At 33.1% G+C, this 21,707-nt stretch overlaps 2 protein-coding genes across 3 annotated transcripts in view; one reads left to right on the forward strand and one right to left on the reverse strand.

Moving 5' to 3' along the window:
- The window catches only part of LOC116337909 (probable G-protein coupled receptor 158), a 59,126-nt gene extending 59,071 nt beyond the window's left edge, over nucleotides 1–55 (reverse strand). Inside the window, exon 1 of the mRNA XM_031762862.1 lies at nucleotides 2–55. The gene's annotated coding sequence lies outside the window, so the exon portion shown is untranslated. The remainder of the gene's footprint in view (nucleotide 1) is intronic.
- A 2,280-nt stretch (nucleotides 56–2,335) lies between these two features.
- Nucleotides 2,336–19,336, forward strand: LOC116338161 (vascular endothelial growth factor receptor 2-like). 2 transcript variants are annotated; one of them, XM_031763249.1, is made up of 18 exons: nucleotides 2,336–2,509; nucleotides 2,594–2,977; nucleotides 4,836–4,934; nucleotides 4,998–5,096; nucleotides 5,154–5,234; nucleotides 5,719–6,026; nucleotides 12,467–12,575; nucleotides 12,659–12,828; nucleotides 12,895–12,985; nucleotides 14,461–14,696; nucleotides 14,760–14,977; nucleotides 15,037–15,673; nucleotides 16,287–16,392; nucleotides 16,601–16,733; nucleotides 17,840–17,883; nucleotides 18,259–18,464; nucleotides 18,526–18,737; nucleotides 18,800–19,336. In XM_031763249.1, exons 2-18 carry the CDS (start codon nucleotides 2,860–2,862, stop codon nucleotides 18,933–18,935), a joined length of 3,003 nt encoding a protein of 1,000 aa, XP_031619109.1. In that variant the 5' UTR covers nucleotides 2,336–2,509; nucleotides 2,594–2,859; the 3' UTR covers nucleotides 18,936–19,336. The 2 variants fall into 2 exon arrangements, with proteins under 2 accessions (XP_031619109.1, XP_031619110.1); XM_031763250.1 differs by lacking the exon at nucleotides 5,154–5,234 and having other exon boundaries at nucleotides 2,337–2,509; nucleotides 18,800–19,335.
- Nucleotides 19,337–21,707: the final 2,371 nt, after the last annotated feature.

Below are 21,707 nucleotides of genomic sequence, written 5' to 3' on the forward strand. Positions count from 1 at the left end.
CAAATTTCTTCGGCTATGAATTTACTTGCGTTTACAATTGAGTATACGAGACTACTGTTGTTTTACTATTGTAAAATTTGTCTTGAATTTTGATTCAAACAAATCTACATGTATTGCGTGCCTGCGCATGTTATGAGATATGCGTCTTAAAGATTAAACAGTTTTTTGATCAGCTATAAACGAGTCATATTATATTATTGTACATGTACATTGTATAACAACAACAAAAATTTGAATGTCACTTTAATTTAAATTTAAGGTCACTTTCATGCTTATACATATTTTTCTCGAATGAAGCCGTGCCTAACGGTGTTGCTATTTTATTCGAATTTCAATATTAAATTCTCAACAAACAAAGAGTTAAAGAGAGAGATAATAGAAGTTTTTGGTTGAAAATGATTTAAATGGGAATTATTTGAAACAGATTTGTATAATACACTACAGTCCACCGTGCAAAAGTCTGTGAACCAAATTTGATTTCTATACTACATATGTTAAGAAAGTTTTGGCACTAAATTCTGATAAATCAAACATGTCAACCAATGCGCATAGGAGACTTAACAGGAATCCTACTCTACTTTCACAATTTCCACAAAAATTTCCATTCGCGATGGCGTACAAATTGGATTTACGAAAAAGTGTCTCAAATGGTTTTGGACAGCTAAGTTCAAAACAAGTTCTGCATGTGTCTAAAGATGAACCAATCTGTCTTAGAACCATGTATCGTGTTTCATGGACTTAATATGAAGATGAGGATTCTAGAGAATGCAAAAAGTAACGTCGTATTCCCAATTTAAATGCTCAAACCTTTTTAAAGCTTTTATCTGTTACACTATTCATTTTAATGTTTATGGCCATATTATTATTGATGTTTCAGTTGCAAGGATTGCACTCAAGCTACACTTTAACAAATATTGTTACAGGGTAACTCCATACAAATTTTTAGTTGAATTAATTTTAGGAAATCTCTAAAAAGGTAATCATTAAAAATGTCATTTCTTTTCTTACAGACTTAATTTCAATTGTGACCATTGTTGTTGTGATAATTCTCATTTCTTACCTACTTGAACAAAAGAGAAGACTTCAGTTGAAATATATTATTCGGTCTTGCATCGTTTCATGGGAGCTATTTTCGGTCGGAGCAGAATCATAAGTAGAAAGCAGTAAAAGCAAATACTTTTGAAGAGTTAGAAAATCAATTAAAAGACGAACACAGATTTAGTAAATCATAATATGTCACACAATCTATGTAATATAACAATACAAACTAATAAAGAATACATTTTTAAGTGTTTCATAATAAAAGAATATTTCCTTTTAACATAAAAGTTGTGGTGTTTAAATAAAAAAACCGTTTTTTAAGTTGAAAATAAAAAGCAAAAAATCTGCAGCCATAAATACAAACATTTTAATTTCAATTTTAACGTCACGAAACGATTATAATCTACATATGAATCGTTGCGGCGAAAGAGTAGCTCTTATTTTTCTCCAAATAATACTGCAACATAAAGTTTTTTATGAATAGTTTATTTGCTGTATTACAACAAATAAACCGTGTGAAAAAAACTTCATGTTGCAGTATTATTTGGAGAAAAATAAGAGCTACTGTTTCGCCGCAACGATTCATATAATTCAAATCTGGAAGAAAGCAACAAATTTCTTACAAGGCACATGTAGCTGTATATTTTTCTAAAATGATCATTTTAATGCTCTTGTTTGTATAATCTTTTGTAATTGTATAATTTTTCGAAGCATTGATTGTGCGAGAAAGAATATGATACATATACACATCTATCGCGCATGTTCATACAGCTCAACATATATAGATCAGTAAACGAAGGAGAAGCGTCTTGTGTACGACACAATATTTCGAATATCGCATATAAAAAATATGCTCTTAACCATAGTCTAATCGCTGTGTGAGACTTCTCCTGATATTTTATGTAAATGTAACACTAGCACACGTATAAAAACTGATATTTTACTTCTCCGTGCATCACTGCGTTCAGTAAAGCATTGTTATCACAGAACAATTGTTTTTTGGCCATCTTAATATAGGTATTAGTCACACTGTTCACAAAAATGTATTAGCAGGATAATTTTGGGTACTTTACTGAGTATGAGTCTCAGAAATTAGACTTTGACAATTATTGAATCAGTACTACACAACCAGTGCATGTTCAATAAGTAAAGAAAGTTTGAAAACAGTGTGGAAAAGTTCGATTTACGGATCTAAGTTCCTTTTTATTTTGTATGAGAAGTCTCACACTCATTCTTGGACAATCAGTTCTTAACGTTACGTGTGCAAGACAAGATCTTGGTTATCACACACAAAATAATCTTATTCCCTTGTGAACTTGTTTAATCTTTTACAAAACAAAAATATTGATTAGACTAACTTCAGTTATTTTGAAAGATTATATTCTATTCGTCATTCTTAAAATGTACGCTCTAGAATAAAATGGTTGTTATATCAAAGCGGAACACAGCGTTTTTTCAACATAGATTTGTAATACAACAAAAATTCTATATAAAAAAAAGGCCGTGTTCCTCTTTGATATAACAACCATTATGTACGTTGTTTTTATTCTAGAGCGTTCAAATGAACAGTTATTATTTCATACGTTAAAATAGCATTGTATGAAAAATCGAAAAAGATTCACGCGCTCAACGACAGAATACTTACACAGTCACTTCAAGTATATAATAACATTGTTTATAATTGACTAGAGTTGTGAATGTAGTGTATGTACCGGTATTGAACGTTTGACAGTGGATTGGGCCGCCTGGTTTATTTAAACATTTAATTAAATGTATGTGTCTGATTTGTAACTGTTTCACAAAGGGAAGTGAGAAGAAATGTGGCCTTCGTTCGTTTTGTTATTTTTGTGTGTTACAATTTCAATTAAACAAGATGTAAATGCAAAAATAGCGGATAACGATAAATGGACTGAGCTTCATGAAGCTGCCAAAAATGGTATTTATTTATGAGACTTTTCGAATTCTAATCACTGTATTTTGTCACACACAAAATAATAACTTCTCAAGACTAGATGATTATTCGTTTAGTTTAGAAATATATTCGATAGAAGAATTTGATATTTATGATTTTGTGAACTAAACGATTTTTTAAAAATTAACGACATTTACATATGATTTTGTTATCTGTATTTTCTAAGAGTAGAAATGAATTTTTATTAAATCTTTAAAAAAATTCAAGAAATGTTGTTCTATCAACAAAGATTTGTAGTTGAATTATGTAATGTACACACATGAAACAAACCTGATAAATTATTTAAGGAATCTTATCAAAATATGAATTTGTAAGGTTTCCAGATAAAATCGCAATATTTTGACCAGACATTATATTGAGATATTTTCAGCCAGATGTATCGGCTCAGCCAGATATCTTCAGGAGCTCAAATTGACTGAAAACAATAGAAGTGATTGTTATGGCTATAATTACACTTATATTGCTTCTTCAATCACTATAACAATCATTTTTATTGTTTTCACTTGATTTCAGCTCTTGAGTATATCTGGCTGAGCCATAGCTGTCCACGAACACTAACGAACGAACCGTTCGTTCGTTCGTAGAATATTTTTTGGTCTTTTTGTTCGTTCGTTCGTTCGTAGAATTGTATTGCGTTCGTTCGTTCGTTCGTAGAAAATGAAATGTTCGGATTGTTCGTTCGTAATTTATGAAAATTTATTTTCTCAAAATGAACAAATATTGTGATACTAAATGTAAATTGGAAAAACCTTAAATCTTTTTTTCCCGCTTTTCCGATGAGAAATCGTAAAAATAAGCAAAATTGACTCCCGTAAGAAAAAAAAAAATTCACTTTTTTTGTGTATTATACCCAGTCTCCGAGAGTTTCATATAAGGTTGCCATGTGGCAGCAGAAAGACAGTCGAAAATATTGAAAAAAAAATTTTTTTCGTCTTTTCGACCGTCTTTGTGCTGCTATATGGCAAGCTTATATGAAACTCTCGGAGACTCGGTATAGTGCACAAAAATATCGAAAACATTTTTTTCACTTTTTTCTTGCATTATACCCAGTCTGAGAGAGTTTCATATAAGCTAGTTATGTAGCAGCACAAAGACGGTCGAAAAAACGAAAAAAAAAAATTCAATATTTTCGACTGACTTTCTGCAGTTACATGGCAACCTTATATGAAACTCTCGGAGACTGGGTATAATGCACAAAAAAGTGAGAAAAAAAAATTTCGTACGAGAGTCAATATTTTGCTTATTTTTCACAATTTCCCATCGGAAAAGCGGGAAAAATCGATTTAAGGTTTTTCCAATTTACATTTAGTATCACAATATTTGTTTATTTTGAGAAAATAAATTTTCATAAATAACGAACGAACGAACGTGTTCGTTGTTCGTTGTTCGTACGAACAACGAACGAACAATCCGAACATTTCAGTTTCTACGAACGAACGAACGAACGCAATACAATTCTACGAACGAACGAACGAACAAAAAGACCAAAAAAATATTCTACGAACGAACGAACGAACGTTCGTGGACAGCTATGGGCTGAGCTGATTCATCTGGATAGAAATATCTCAATTTAATGTCTGATTTTAACAGGAATCCTCATAAATTTGGGCGCCAAACGTCAAAGCCAACTTCACTGTGTTGAAACAAAACATGTTTTATTATTTCAAGGTTATCTGTTAATTATTGCGATGTTATAAGAAAAATTTGTTTCTTGTGTGTACGAGGAAGTGTCCAATTCATTTTTATAGGCAGTGAAATACACTTATGTAAATGAATTTCTATGATGACGGCAGAAATTTACGTTAAACATCTTTTTTTTCAGGAAGCGTGGATTGGGCAAAAATACTGATCGAACGAGGGGAAAATGTAAATTCAGAAAATATAAATAAAACAACGCCACTCCATGTAGCTGCAGAAAATGGTAATAATACAAAAAAAAATCAATTCGCAAAAATGAATTCCTTTCAATGTTTGATACTTCTAGGTAGGAAAGATATGGCCGAATTTCTCATCAATCACGGAGCTAATATTAATACAAAAGATATAGATGAAAAGATTCCCCCCGATTTGGCTCGTCAATATGGTAATAGTGCAAACTATTTTAATAATTGATTATAATTAACCTTTCTATTCTATTCAGGTTATGTTGATTTGGCAAAATATCTTGATGAAGAAAAAATGAAAGCTTTGAGTGAAAATGCGAAGCAATCGATTAATTATGGTTTGAAATGATGGTTTGAAAAAGATGTATGAACATCTCATTCAGTTATTGTATTTTTATATGTTTCATTAAATGCTTGATGTATCATCAATCATCATGCTTTAAAATCGTCTTCGGTTTTATACCCGTTTATACCACGCACACACGCCATTTTTTTATTATTTCGGTGTATTTTTATGAATTTTCCGGCAACCGTCACTATAACTTGAGTTCAAATCCTACGACTTCGATTAAAATTGCTCAGTTTGTCCACAAACCCTTGGTTGAATTATTTTTGGAGATGTATGATCGCATTTTCAAAAAAGTATTTAGGTTGTATGGATTGTTTTAATGCATCTTTATACCTGAATCAGATTTTGATACATTTTTTTCAAACCATTTTTAATATCTGGCGTAGTTTAAAGATTATCATTATTCTTTCAAATCATTTTTATTAAATAAAGATTCACTTAATCAATAAATCTACACATTTCTCTTCCTACAGTATTGGCAGCCGCTGTAATATTACTCGGATTTGCTGTTGTGATAATTCTAATTTATTTTCTACGTGAACGAAAGAGAAGCCATCGTTTAAGAAAAATTCTTCAAGGAAATCCATATTTAACACTGAATGCCCATTATTTGCCATATAAAAAAGACTATGAATTTCCCATAGAAAAGCTTAAAATCGGAAAGATAATTGCTTGTGGTACTTTTAATGTCTACGAAGGAATTGCAAAAGGAATCTTATCTGATGAGGACGAAACCAAAGTTGCTGTCAAGATGGTCAAAGATGATTCACCCAATTGCGAAGTAAGTTTGATTTGGAAATTCAACTAATTATGGAATTGCTCACATCATTTTTTATTGGGGTGGACCAAAAGATTTTTTTTTTTAAGTTAACGGTTGATACAGTAGATTGCCAAATGTCGACACACGACCAAATGTCGGAATACCGAGGGGCGAATTGAAATTAAAAATTGAAAAATCGTTTTAATTGCATTTTTAAAAGTAAATTATGAAAGATCAATATCAAATCTATATATAATAATCCAAATTTTAATCAAAAATTAATTATTGCTTTCAAAAATTACGTTCAGAAAAAAATCGGCATTTTTATCACTTTTTCACCTCAAAAGTTAAACTATGTCGTTTTGAGACAAGCCGGTAAAATAATTTTTTTAGCATGAAAAAATAACTACTTTGAGAAAAAAATTATGTCTCCGAATTTAATAGTAATAGATAGTTTAATTTAACTATAGTTAAATAGCTATTGAACAGAAATATTGAAAATATAAAGAAAATCAATTATATTTTTGTTTTCCATTTTTCACTGTAACATTTCAACGTAAATATTTGACAGCTGTGCGTCTAGTCTGTGTTTAATTTGTGCTCTCACTATTTTTTCGATTTGTTATTGATTTCGTTAGTTTATTGCTCAAATTTTTTGTGTACCAAAACGTTATCACTCTTATTTTAATAATATCAAATTGGAAATATATATCATTGTGTAAATATTTTACTTTCGACGAAATAAATTCCGATTTTTCGACCGAATGAAGTGAAAAAAAATACACACCACTACATTCAACAAAGATTTTGTGAACTGCATTAGTGTTGACTTGTGTTTTGCGTGCTGTCACAACACCGTCGCAATTGTGTGCTGTTTCAATACATTTGCAATTCTTTCCAATTGTCAATTGTGCGATCCAATTGTGTGTTTTATTGCCAAAATGAACTGTTCGTCGTGCACACTGGAAATTACTGTCAATCATGACTCACTGGAATGTTTTGGCTGTGGCAACAAACATCATTTGTCTTGCCTTTCCAGTGCAAACAAACACTTCAAAAAAACCATATTCAATGCCATATTTTATATTGATAATTTATTATGGTTCTGTGACAATTGTTTGCCAAATATTACCGCATTTTGTGTTCGGGATGGAGAGCAAATGCAACAAAACTCAAATATTACACAAATGACAACTCAATCAGAAAAATCACAGCTGTCACGACAAATCTCTGAACAAAGCAATCAACTTGCGGATTTAGTTACCATTCCATCGACAAATTCTACTGATTCCATTCAAACTCAAATTCCCATCCAAAATACCCAACAAATGGAAACAAATGGACTTAATAATGAATCAGTAGAATGCACTGAATTTAATCCAAAAGGCAAACGACGTCGGATTTCGATTGATAATATTCCAGAAACTCAAAATTCGACGCTAAGTCAATTATTCACACCGAAATTCAGTTCAACAAATTATCGTTGCATTTATCTGACACCATTCCCTACGGCGGCAACTGAAATGAATATTTTAGACCATATTAGCTCCCAAGATCGTGACCAAACAGAGATTATTGAATGTAAAAGGCTATTGCCGGCTAAGTGCAATACAAAAAAGTTGTCATTCGTCTCATTCAAATTGACTGTGCACAAGGAATTCTACAATTGTTACATGGATCCAGCATTTTGGCCAAATAGTGTCACCGCAAGTGAGTTTATTGTGCGCTCACCAAAAATTCACTCAAAATTACAGTCTCAATCACAATCAAAGTCACATTCAAATAAATTTCGTGTCAATCCATTTGCCGTTCGGAAGCCACAACAAAATAAAACAAACTCAAATTTACAACACTCAATCAAACGATCAAATGTAAGCTCAAACAAAGATCGGCACTCTCTCAAATCAAATTCAAATCGCAACCGTCAAAAATTTACTGCGGATCAAAACAAACACTTTTCACAATCAACGGCTAGTAGGAACGAACACAAAAATTTCAAATCCAATTCAAATTCGAATCAAAAAAACATCCGGGCCCCTTACAAAATACAGTCGGGAAGGCAACATTTTCGTCGTGCACCACACATCAGCCAAACACAAACACAACATCGGGACAATCGGTTCATGGGTCAAGAGGAGCTCGGACTATTGAACCAAATAGTCAAACAATTGGGCAGTCTCCTCAATCGTTTTTAGTGAGTAAAAACATTTATTATCAAAACGTTCGTGGTCTTCGTACTAAATCCAAACAATTTTTTGGTAATTCGTCGGCATTTGCTCATTCAATCGTCGTTTTAACGGAAACATGGCTCAATAAATCACACTTTTCGTCAGAATTCTTTGACAATTCTTACCATGTTTTTCGCAAGGATCGTTACGAGACTGGTTCACTGTTGAGTCGTGGTGGTGGTGTTCTCATCGCAGTTAACTCTAAACTAACATCCATCAACATTATACTCGATAATGCAAGCCAATTGGAATATGTTTGCATTAAAGTGAACATTAATGCTAAATTCAATGTTTTCATTATGTGGCATATATTCCACCACATTCACAGCCGGATATTTTTCAAAGCCATTTGTCCGCAATTGACCATATTCCATCGAATCCAAACGACACCATCATTATTATGGGTGATTTTAATCTTCCCCTGGTCAATTGGATTACGGATGATGCTGAACATAATGTTCTAATCCCAACTTGCATCGCTCCTCAACATGCGGCCGATTTTATTGGAGGCATCACATCAAATGGTGCTTACCAAATAAATTCCATTCGCAATGCCAGTGATAGACTCCTTGATTTGGTCTTCACAAATGATTTTACGAATGTAGAAGTTACTTGCCCGCCGCCCTTATCTGCCATTGATGAACAATATCATCCCCCCATCTTACTGACGTATGAATGGCATTTAAACGACGTTAAAGAAGAGCAAATCTCAACTCGAAACTTCTTCAAAGCCGACTACATCGCAATGAACAGATATTTTGATCGAATCGACTTCTTTCAGCATTTTTCAAACAAGACACTCGATCAAAAAGTTGATACTTTGCACCAGATTCTCAACAATGCGATCGATAAGTACGTTCCCATTCAAACGAAAAAAGTCAAATCGAAATGTCCGTGGCAAAACAAGCAACTACAGTCTCTCAAAAACAAAAAGAACAAGGAGTGGAAACGTTCAAAAGTAACCGGTGTAAATTCCAACTATCTTCTAGCACTCGATGAGTTCACCAAACTAAACACTGAGCTCTATAACACTTACGTTGACAAAATGACTTCTTCGTTGAGGTCCGATCCATCATCATTCTGGCGTTTTGTCAATGCGAAGAAAAATAGTGACTGTGATCCAAAATTGCAAAATTTTGGAGACAAATCATCAGTTGACAGGAAGGAGCAAGCCGAAATGTTTGCATCATTTTTCAAAAATAACTTCGCGAATCAACCATCCAATTTTCAAAATGCAGCTCAAGTACCATCTCAAACAAACTCAAACGTCGATCAATTCAAACTCAAAGAATTCTCCGTTTTCGAAGCGCTACTTCAAATCAACTCGAAGAAAGGCGCTGGTCCAGATGGAATTCATCCAATTCTACTCAAAAATTGTGCTGCCTTACTGTACGAACCGCTATCGATGATATTCAACGAATCGCTTTCTACTGGACATTTTCCAACCAGATGGAAGCGTTACACCGTCAGTCCAATCTTCAAAAAGGGATCACGATCAAACGTTGAAAACTATCGTTGCATTGCCAAATTGCCAACGATAGCCAAATTTTTCGAATATTTGATCAATTTGGAGCTCAGTAAAATGGTGTCGAACAAAATCGTTCCTCAACAACACGGTTTTATGAAGGGTCGCTCAACTTCGTCAAATCTATTGGAATTCGTGCACTATTCCATAAAGGCACTGAACGACGATAAGCAGGTTGAGGTACTTTATACCGATTTCAGCAAGGCATTCGACATTGTTGATCATTCCATTTTGATTTCAAAATTAACAAAATTCAATCTGCCACCGAACTTAACCGAATGGATCAAATCTTATCTGTCAAATCGCAGCCAAGTTGTCAAATATGGGAATATGGAATCAAGTGAGTTTGTCGTAAACTCTGGAGTACCACAAGGTAGCCATTTGGGCCCCACGCTATTTCTATTGTTCATAAACGACATTATAAGTGCCATCAAAGACGACGACATTTTCATCTCTCTCTTTGCGGACGACTTAAAACTGGCAACATCTATCAGAAACATCGATGACACAATCAAATTACAATCAGCGATCGACAAACTGAAAAATTGGTGCAAAACGAACAAACTACATTTGAATCTTGATAAATGCTCAGTCATGTCAATATCGAAAAAAAGAGACCAAATTATCAATTCATACTCTTATGGCAATCACATTTTTAAAAGAGTGAACGAACAAAGAGACTTAGGAATCATCTTTGACAATAAACTCAACTTTGTCAAACACATCGATTCAATTGTGGCCAAAGCGACATCTGCACTTGGATTCGTGAAAAGATTCTGCTACGATATCCCTGATGTCAGTACGCTAAAATCTCTTTACTGTGCTCTTGTTCAATCGGTTTTGGAATATGGCAGTTTAGTTTGGCTCCCATACCATGGTATTCATAAAAACAAAATTGAATCAACCCTGCGTCAATTCACAATGTTTGCACTCAAGGAATACCCAAATATTTCAAATGATTTCAAAATCTCATCATACAGCACTCGTCTGAACAAACTTAATTTGCAGTCACTTCAAAGGCGCCGTATAAATGCATCAATTTTATTTATATTCGATTTGCTACACAACAACGTCCATTGCCCATCACTGAAGACTGAAATTGCGCGTAATCAAAACGAACGTAACCTGAGAAATGTTGAGTTTTTCAAAATCAACGATAAATTATTGAGAATCAATCCATCGGTTCCACTCAATCAAATGTGCAAAATGTCAAACAAAGTCCACGACCTATTCTCAACTCAAACAAAAAGATCAACATTCAAAAACCAACTATTAGCCCTAAGCGATGAACACTTTTCTAACCTGTCAATAGTGTCGAATCATAATACTGTTTTCGTAAACGATTTAATGTGATATTTTACATATTTTCTTTGACTCTTTGTACTTGGTGCAATATGGATATCAACTATTAATTATTTATTTATTTATATATTTATCAAATTCTCTCCAAATTCGATTTGGAAATGATATTTAATTATTAATTTTTGAAAAGATGTGGTTTTTAATGGTGATCAGATTACTGATTCAAACCTTTTTCCCACCATACATGTATAAAAACTATGTACACACTCAAACATGATTCAGCCAGTTTTTGGCGGTGAATAAATATTATTATTATTATTATTATTCCGAAATAAATCGTCCAATTGCCAAAATATAAAGCACTGAACGTTTCAAGTGAAACACTTATGATTTGACAGATGTGACAGTTAAAATCGCATTCGGATCATTGTGAAATTCAAAACAAAAATATTCTAGATCAGTAATAATAACGTAATATTTTTAAATATTTTTGCCATTTTACTATAGAAAAATAAATAAATTTAAATATGGAGCAAAAATATATCAATCTAATAATTTTAACTCCAATATTTTGTATTGTTTACCTCAATGTAAATAGTGCGTTCATGGGCTGTCAAAACTTAAAGTTTACAAGTTTCGTAGTGAAAATGCATGAAATATGTCGAGATTAGGGAGCCGAGAATTGAACGACGAATATCCGACATTTGGAATTTTCGATGTTTTGACGGAAAAATGAAAAAAAATAATACATTTTTGGAAATTACTATCTTTTGAGAGACGTGACTGACGCACAATTAAATTCTGCATCGAATTGTGTATAAAGTGATATTTTTTCATGAAATCAAAAATGTTAAATATTAAATTGAAGTTGAAAATTCAAACAAATAGTCCGACATTTGGACGAGTGTCCATACCATTCACGGGAAATCGATTGGTATAAAAAAGAGGTTTATTTGCTCCTACCTGATTCATTGGGATTCACATGATTCAAAGTTTTATAATCGGTGTCTACCCTCCAGAGAATATCAAAAAAAAAAAAAAATTACATATCAAATCATTTAATGGGCTCAAGGCATTTTCATTAATAAGTCAATAATTTTGCACACCGTGTAATACATGCTAGGCGACGCAGGCAAGCAAAATGCCATATGACATGCTCTGTATACATTTGTACATTCGCATTGATGGGAGCAAGGTGCTTCAACCTATTAATATGACAATCGACTTCTTGTGCTCGAATACGGGGCCACCCTAACAAAATATACAAATATATAGATTTGTTCAAAAGAAACTTACTAAACTATATGTTGCTTGGTGGGAACTTCCACAATAGTGAAATGTGGAATGTGGAACACACTATTATTTTATTTATTAACCATTTTATAAATCACCACCTTAATGTGCAGGTATTAATGGAATTAGTGTCTGAAATCAAAATTTTGATGCATATAACACAGCATTTGAATGTGGTGAACTTACTTGGAATTGTCACCGAGAATATTGCCACTTCCCGAAGTAAATAAATCATTTTTATTCTATAAATAATTTTTAAAAATAAAGATTTATTCAACGTTTTCTCTGCATATTTATACATGAAGTGATGATTATTGTTGAATACTGTGATTACGGCAATATTAGGGACTTATTGCGGAATAATCATGAACGATTCATCAATCAAATTAACTATGAAAAAGATTCAATTGATTCAACTCTAATGAATGTAAAACACTCAACTGGCCACAGAAGTGATAATGAACAAGATCAAGTAGTAAGTTCTGTAATTCTGAGCGGGAATATTTCTTTTTCAAAACGATTTCGTTGATAATCTTTTCAGTTCGAAGGAGATGAAGAATCCTGCATTGATGAATATTCGGATAGCTCTTCGCTTAGAATGAAACTATGCAATGACTACTATCCAATGACAGGTAAATCATAAAAAATATTGGTAGTAGTAGTTAAAACTGTCGTTTTTTTTTTGTAAAAATACAACTTTATTTAATAAATTCTGTAAATAACATATTATTCGAAGTATTGGCCATCGTTATCTATGATTTCTTCCCACCTTTCTGGCAGCATATGGATTCCGCGCCAAAAGAACTGCTCATTTTTTGAGGCTAGGAACGAATCAATCCAATTTTTGATACCTTCAATTGAAGTGAAGCGTATTCCAGACAAGGCATTCTGCATCGATCGAAACAAGTGATAGTCAGAAGGGGCAATGTCTGGGCTATACAGCGGGTGGAGCAAAACTTCCCATCCACTATTTTCCAAATAGTTCTTAACCGGCTGAGCAATGTGAGGCCGAGCGTTGTCATGATGGAAAATTATGGACTCATATCTGGTCGCATATTCTGGCCGTTTTTCGTTCAATGCTCTCTTTAAACAGATCAATTGTGTTCGGTACAGGCCTCCCGTGATCGTTTCACCCGGTTTTAATAGCTCATAATAGAGGACACCCTTCTGATGTCTGATCCCACCAAATACAGAGCATTACCTTGGCACAATGAATATCTTGCTTTGGCGTTGATTTGGCTCGTTTTCCGCGCTTCACATATGATTTCTTGTGGGTTGTCGTAATGAATCCATTTTTCATCACCGGTATCAAGTCGATGCAAAAACGACTTCTTTTTGTGGCGCTCAAGCAGCATTTCGGACATGCACAATCGTCTTTCAACGTCTCTTGGTTTCAATTCATGTGGTACCCAATTTCCTTGCTTTTGAATGAATCCAAGAGCCTTTAGGCGATCGGAAATGGCTTTTTGACTTACTCCCAACGATTTCGCAAGTTCTTCTTGCGTTTGACCAGAATCTTCATCGAGTAATGCCTCCAATTCTTCATCTTCAAACTTTTTTGGCTGGACAGGACGTTCTTTGTCCTCCGTGTCAAAATCACAACTTTTAAATCGTGCAAACCAACGCTGACACATTCTAATGTCTACAGCATAGTCCGGATATGCTTCAGTGAGTAAACGATGTGCTTCAGTTGCATTCTTCTTTAGATGGAAGAAGCAAATTAAAACTTCCCGCAAATGCTCTTTTTTTGGAACGAAATTCGACATTTTGAACGCAATAAAAAACTTGTGTGTATAAACTTGTGTTCACTTTGACAGATGGAATTTGATAGTTTTTTGACGCTATTTAAGATACACTAATTGTCACTGTCAAAGTAATGATACGCATAATGTTGTATTTTTACAAAAAAAAACGACATTTTTAACTACTACTACCAATATATATTTTTATAATACAAAATAAAAATCCAAGTCTATAGAACAATTATTATACGATATTTTCCAATCTCCCTACACAAATCTCCACGAACATCTAGTGAAGAGACTCGTATAGCCTCTATGCTTGTGGCCGTAAATAATGAAGAGACTTTAACTTTTTCTCTTTCTAGATCTAGTTGGAAACGAATATATAAAGATCGATTCGATTACGACGACTGATTTACTTTGCTGGTCATTTCAAGTAGCGCGAGGAATGCACTATTTAACTTCTCAGAATATTCTACACCGAGATTTGGCTGCTAGAAATATTTTGCTGTGTATAAATAATGTGGTTAAGATTAGTGATTTCGGATTGGCACGGAGTTTGAGTAATGAAAAAACATACTATCGTAATAAACGTGATGAAGTAATATGATTTTAATATTCAATACATACGAATATACTTCGAATATAAGAATGAAATTTGCAGGAAAAAGTCCCATTGAAATGGGTGGCGCTCGAGTCACTAAGCGAAAGCAGGTACAGTGTACATTCTGATGTCTGGTCTTTTGGCATCGTTTTATGGGAGCTATTTTCACTCGGAGCAGAACCATATCTTGGAGTAAAGGCGGATACTTTTGACGAGCTAGAAAGCTATTTAAAGCATGGAGAGAGAATGAGCATACCAGAATATGCCACACAATCTATGTAAGTTACGAATGGTTTTAACGTTTAATATAACAATAACTAAGAAAGACATATTTTAGATACGATATTATGATGTCATGTTGGGACGCCGACCCCGAATCGCGTCCATTATTCAATTGTCTTGAGGAGAAAATTTCTGGTCTTATGGAACCTGATGTTGTGCAACATTTTATCGATTTAAATGCGCTGCAAATGGAAGAAAATTTTGCAGTGAAGTGTACTAAAATTCATGAGAAAACTTCAAATAAAAGAAGGATAACAGACTTATTTAAAAAAAGCCATGCATCAAAAAGGCCATGCGTCTCTACTCAGTATGACGAACACCCAACGACGATCGCATTAGTCCATGAATCAAATACACAAGCCTACAATCCAGAGGAAGAAGAGAGAATGGAAATTGAAGAGAATCAAGAAATAATGGAAGTAGACTATGAATCGATTGCGAAAGATTATATTTCGGTACACGTCAATTCTTTTGCAGGAGAACAAGAGAAAATGGACGTAGATAGTCCAGTATTGAATGATTCGCACTCTCTTCCTTTTCAAATTTATCAATTTTCACCAGAAAGTCTCAAATACAAAAAACGGGTTGGTGCTGGTCATTTTGGTGTAGTCTACGAAGGATTTGTACATCGTAATTTGACTAATGGCCTTAAAAAAGTTGCTCTCAAAAAGTTGAATGGAAATTCAGATGTCGTAAGTGTTTTTTCATTGAAAACTATTAAACCTTGGTGTATAATTGGTATCATTTGAGTTTTTACACAGAGAAAGCACTAGTAGCAGATTTGCCATTTTGTAGAATTTACCAACAGTTGTCAAAATATCTATTGGTATTTTCATACAATGAAATGTGAACTTACGCGGAGATGGGAGAAACAGTATAACAACACAAAGGAGCTCTATCCACGCAATGGTTACTATGCGTACGCATGTTTCTTAAAACTCTTCTCGTTTAAATTGACACAATTATGCATTGCCCCGCACAACTCCGTGTAAGTCGGCATTTTTACAATTTGGGTACCAACATATCTAAACAATTCTTCTACTAGTGTCTTGTGTGTGTAGTATGTACTATATACATTAAGTGCAGTAATGTGCGAAGGTTACCTAGGGTTTGTTGAAGAAAATTTTCAAATCACCCCTCCCTGGAAAATTTTGCTCGCACATTACTGATTTAGTGTCATCAATTGTTTATATGCATTTCGAGCAGTGAACCGCTAATTATCATCAATAATCGCGTTGAACAAAAATTGAAAATATCAATATAGCAGAACATCAATATATGTTTTATGTAAACTATTATGTGCAGGTACACAAAGATTTTATATCTGAACTGGAGATTATGAACTGTTTGGGTCCGCATTTAAATGTCGTGAATTTACTTGGAATCCTTACCATGTACAACATTGAACAACGTAATTTCATAATATTCACTTTTCTTTTTTGTTAAATACAATTTTTTATATTCACTAGTCAAAGGGTAATATTTTCTGTCTGGTGAGCTCTTAAATATTTGCATCCTTTGCTCAGGGGCTAAAAGGGCTGATCAGAAAGCAAGTATTATTCTTCGATTATGGTAAATAATATTTAATTTTTTACTAAATATTCTTTCTGCATTCTTAGGAGAGTTGATGATTGTAATGGAATATTGTGAATATGGTAATATCAAAAAACTATTAGAGACTAATAGCGAACGTTTTATTGACCAAATGAATCATGAAAATAATACGATTGTTTCAACTATAGCAACACAAAAGTAATTTAATGATAAGATTCTAAGCAATACTATCATATGAATCGTTGCAGCGAACAATGAGCGCTAATATCGTAGATTTTTCTTTATCGATTCCACCAATACAACATCTACTAAAAAACTCGCCGATTTCTGTTACTAGTGGTGTTTTAATACAGCTCGTGTAAACGTACAAAGGACTCTGCACTCAGTCGTCAATCGTAGCTGCTTGTGCAAAATTTACAATACATACGCATACACAGGATCGGAGTCTGTGTGTTCTTTTGTATTAGTTTGTCTGTAATACAGCCATAGCCGTATAGTTCGCTCGCGCTGTGTCAAAGCAACAGTAGTAACAGATGTCGGTATCTTTTTTAACAGATGTCGTATTCGTAGAATCGATAAAATTAATTTGTATGGGGAATATACGATACTAGTTCCCATCGGCAGCGAATAATAAAATAATTTTTTTCCAACATTTTTCTGCAACATTAAGTTTTTTTATGAAATGCATTTTTTCACCGCAACGATTCATATGTTCTCACCAGTGATGGTTTTTTCCTATCTGAATAGCGCTAGCTATTCGCAGCGTCTGAACAGCATTGCTGCCCAGATGCTGAATCGAAGCGGTTGCCGCACGCGTTTTGTACCACACAACATATTGTCATATAGTCTAAATAACCAGTGAGCTCACAGAGTATGATACACTAATACCATAGTCAGTATACAAACGCATGTCGAACAGAGAACGAACGCGAACGTGTGGTACAAACGAAGTGTGTTGCGCGTGCGGCAACCGCTACGATTCAGCATCTGGGCAGCAATGCTGTACAGGCGCTGCGGATAGCTAGCGCTATTCAGATAGGAAAAAACCATCACTGGTTCTCACACAATTTAACTGAAGGGGCATAAAATTTCCTCAAAAAGAAAAAAAACATACAAAATGAGAAAAACAACGATTAGACCCACAAGGAGCAAAACTAACTGAATACTTTATAAAGTTTCTCTTAGCAAACTCCAATTTACGGTTAAATTACCCCTTCGGCACCTTGTGTTAGAACATTATATTTAGAATCTAAATTTCAAATAAATAACGTATTTTATCGGTAATTCATATTAATTATTTTCAGCTTTGAACACTCGGGATATGTCCCAAGACTGGGGCATTTTTTAGGTATAATTGCCGATCGGCGATTACACTACTCGTAATTATTAATAACAAATTAGTTTATGATACATATGTGGGTACAAAGAGTCTAAGCCCGGACCTCCTTAAATTGTAACTTACAGAGCCACCTCATTCGATTTGCCATTATTTTTCGAGTGAAATTTGATCCGAATGAAAAATCCCTTCCGTTTTTAGCAAGGAATTTTTTTTCGATTTGCTGATGGCTTACCTTTCTGACTGTGCTCATGTATCTTATTGTATAATAGACAATACAATAAGTGAAAAGTTATATAATATTTATAAATTTAAATTATAAACTTTGTATTAATTTAGTTTATCGATTGAAAGAATATATTTTCTATTTATAACTTCAATATTCAGTTGATAGAATTACGACGACCGATCTTCTTTTATGGGCTCTCCAAGTGGCGCAAGGGATGCATTATTTAACATGTAAAAAGGTGCTACACAGAGATTTGGCAGCGAGAAACATCTTATTATGTGCCAATAATGTCATAAAAATTTGCGATTTTGGCATGGCCAAAAGTTTGTTAAATAGTGACAATCTCTACACTAATAATAGTCAAGTATGAATTGCTATGTAGAAAACATAAAAAATCCGTATATAATTTTGAATTTAATTTGCAGGAAGCAGTTCCATGGAAATGGTTAGCTCTCGAAGCATTACAACAAAATAAGTATAGTGTATATTCAGATGTGTGGTCTTTTGGAATTGTCCTTTGGGAAATATTTTCACTTGGATCAGAGCCATATGAGAATGTGATCGGATTTGCCGATTTGGCTATAAAATTGTACGAAGGTTATAGATTGAAGAAACCAAAATTTGCCACACAAGCTATGTAAGTTACAAATGAATTTCTTCGCGGGAGTAATATCATTAATGAAGGAATATATTTTATAGATACGATATAATGTTTTCATGTTGGAAAAAAGAATTCAAATCGCGTCCATCATTTGAGACACTTGGAGTGGAGATTTATAAGCAGTTACAAGAAGTGAACACTGTTAACTTTGTTAACACAATTAATTTACACTAGTACGTACATTACTGACTCGATCTGATGGTGGTAAAAAATAAAACTAAACTTCATTGAAGAGATTCACAGTTTACACTGATCCAATTGATGAATGGACGCGAGCATTTTATCATTTATTGTAAGGTTTCAACGAATTCCATTGCACCGAAAGAAAACAATTTGAAAGCTCTTTTCATTTTGCTATATTATTTATTTTCTTTGTAATGATAAGAAAAATTGTATAGAAGCAATCAATTCATTAAATATTAAAGTCAGAAACCTTTTCTTCGACCCTCTCGACCTATTCTTCTATAGTATAGTACCATTAGATTGTCACAAAAGTTATAAGAATACGTGAATTCATTTCAAAAATAGGTATACAGCAGCTTGACTTTAATCAATTTTAATAATATTTATTGAAATTGTCTGGAAAAGTTCACAAAAAAGAATGATTCAATAAAACATCACGAAAATATTTATAAATTCTTGTTTATTAAATGATTTTATTTACAGATTTTCCTTTTGTTTTGTGCAACTCGGAATAAGTACAATGCAACATGAAACTTAAGTACAATCTTATAAATGAAAGGAAAAAAATGTTCTCGTCAATTCTCATGATCTCCACCTGATAACATTTCAGGATCTCAGAGAAAATGTAATTACCTGAAGGGAAAAAATATATATGATTTTTCTGTATTATAATTTTTTTTTTTTTCGTTTCAAAGTGCGTTCAAAGCAAATTTCTCTTTTTTTATTCAAATTTTTTGATATAAGCTAAATATGGTTTTTTTTTTTTTCAAATTTATAGTTAATGCTCTTCGCATTATTTTCAAAATGAAAAAAAAAAAGCGAATGGTAACAAGACTGGGCGCTATATGCATTATATTTTGGTCAAGCTCATATTCGAGTTAAATAGTCGTGCACTTGTGAAAATGCATTAGCCACCACGATTTAACAATGTATTACGTATATTCTCAGAAATCAGCGTCGATCTTGTTACCACGCGAGTTATTCGTATAACTTTTTTTTCATTTCATGTGATCAACAAATAAGTACTAATTTGAAGCTATAGCAATGTATTTACATTAAGAAATGCAGTTGCTTTTTTGTGTATGGTTTTCATTCCGAAAACCGAAATAGTCTAAGAACAATTGCCAATTAAGACCTTAATCCTATACTCACAAAAAAACTTTTTTTTTGTTAAAATTCTTGCTAAATGATTGACCGATTCAAACATGTTCAAACAAAGCCTAAAATATATATTTAGTATAGAATTTAACTTAGCACGCAAAAAGCTGTATCAAGTGTTCAATCAATCAATCATCAAAATAAATCAGACAAAAATAGAGATAAACCAAATCTTGGAACATTTTTGTTTTCAGAAAAATATTCGAATTATATTCGATTCCAATGTGTCTATAATAATGCAAGGTAGAATTTAATTCTTTTTTTTTAGTATACGTTCGATTTCATATTTCATTTTTTTTTGCTATTCTTCGATTTTGCTACATTGAGTATGTGTTTATTTTTAGTTTCTTATTTATTTACAGTGAAAACTATCATTTTTTTTCATATCTTGGTTTGTTTCTTTTTATGTGCACTTTAAATGCCTATAGGTATAGGTCAGGAATCATGTTTTTTTTTATCTTATTTATTGGCAGTCGTGGTAATACATTTTTATTCGTTTCATTTGTCTCGATCTATTGATCGATCGTTTATAAACTGTATTCAGAGATAAATATAAATGGTTTTTTTAAACGTCTAAGTATGTGTTTGTTTTTGGATTTTTGCACCATTGAAGATTTTAGCCACTGCCTGTACAACAATGTATGGTTTTGAATATATATGAATATGCTATGTGAATTACACATGTATGTGATTAGGCTAACAAATGCTAAATATATTGGCAAAGCTATTGCGCGATAAACGCTTTAGTATATATGTGAAAATAGCACCGGATTTTCCAAATATGATGTCAAGAGAAAAAAATATATATAATATATAGATTTTTGTGTGTATGTGTAGAGTTTTCATTTTTATAGTTTTTTTGTGTTTTATTCTCTATTCTATAGCTCAACAATCATAGAGATTACATTCATTAGGAAAATTCAAACGAATTTATTTCGTTATTTTTGAATGTCATTTGGTTTTATGCGAGAAAAGCCGAGACACGAATCGACCTATTCTTGCTACCTCATTCTAAGAATGAAAAAACCCTTAAGAAATGGACATTTCTGTCGTCGCGTGCAAGAGGTCAGATACGTTACATCTTTCATTTTATATTCAACTAAATTATTGATTGGTCTTAGCTCTCACTTTCGACACCCATTTGACACTCAAAAGAGACGATTGTCAACTGATAAGATAAAATTAATCATAAAATTACGATTTTAAACATTTCCACAGAAATTCCATAGTTTGGTTCGATAAAAAGGTGGTTTGTTGGAGAGTTTAATGTTTTCCATTGGACCATGAGTATCATTTGACGTTCAACTAGTAATTTGAGCTACTCACGATAGTCTCAAATCGATATGAGTGATATAGTTCTTTCCACCGATATCAGTTAGATCCAATTATGTACACTGACAAAACTAAGGTTATGATTTTGACAACACCGTGTTGTAAATGCTTACATTCCAACAAATGTTGTGAAGTAGCCAACAATTGTTGTCGTTGTGAATACATATAATATATGCCATTGTACGTATTCACAATGACAACAATTGTTGGCTTCTTCACAACATTCGTTGGAATGTAAGCATTTACAACACGGTGTTGTCAAAATCATAACCT

Source organism: Contarinia nasturtii, unplaced genomic scaffold (genome assembly GCF_009176525.2).
Source record: "Contarinia nasturtii isolate CC-2019 unplaced genomic scaffold, AAFC_CNas_1.1 Cnas_scaffold_350, whole genome shotgun sequence".
Lineage (NCBI taxonomy): Eukaryota > Metazoa > Arthropoda > Insecta > Diptera > Cecidomyiidae > Contarinia > Contarinia nasturtii.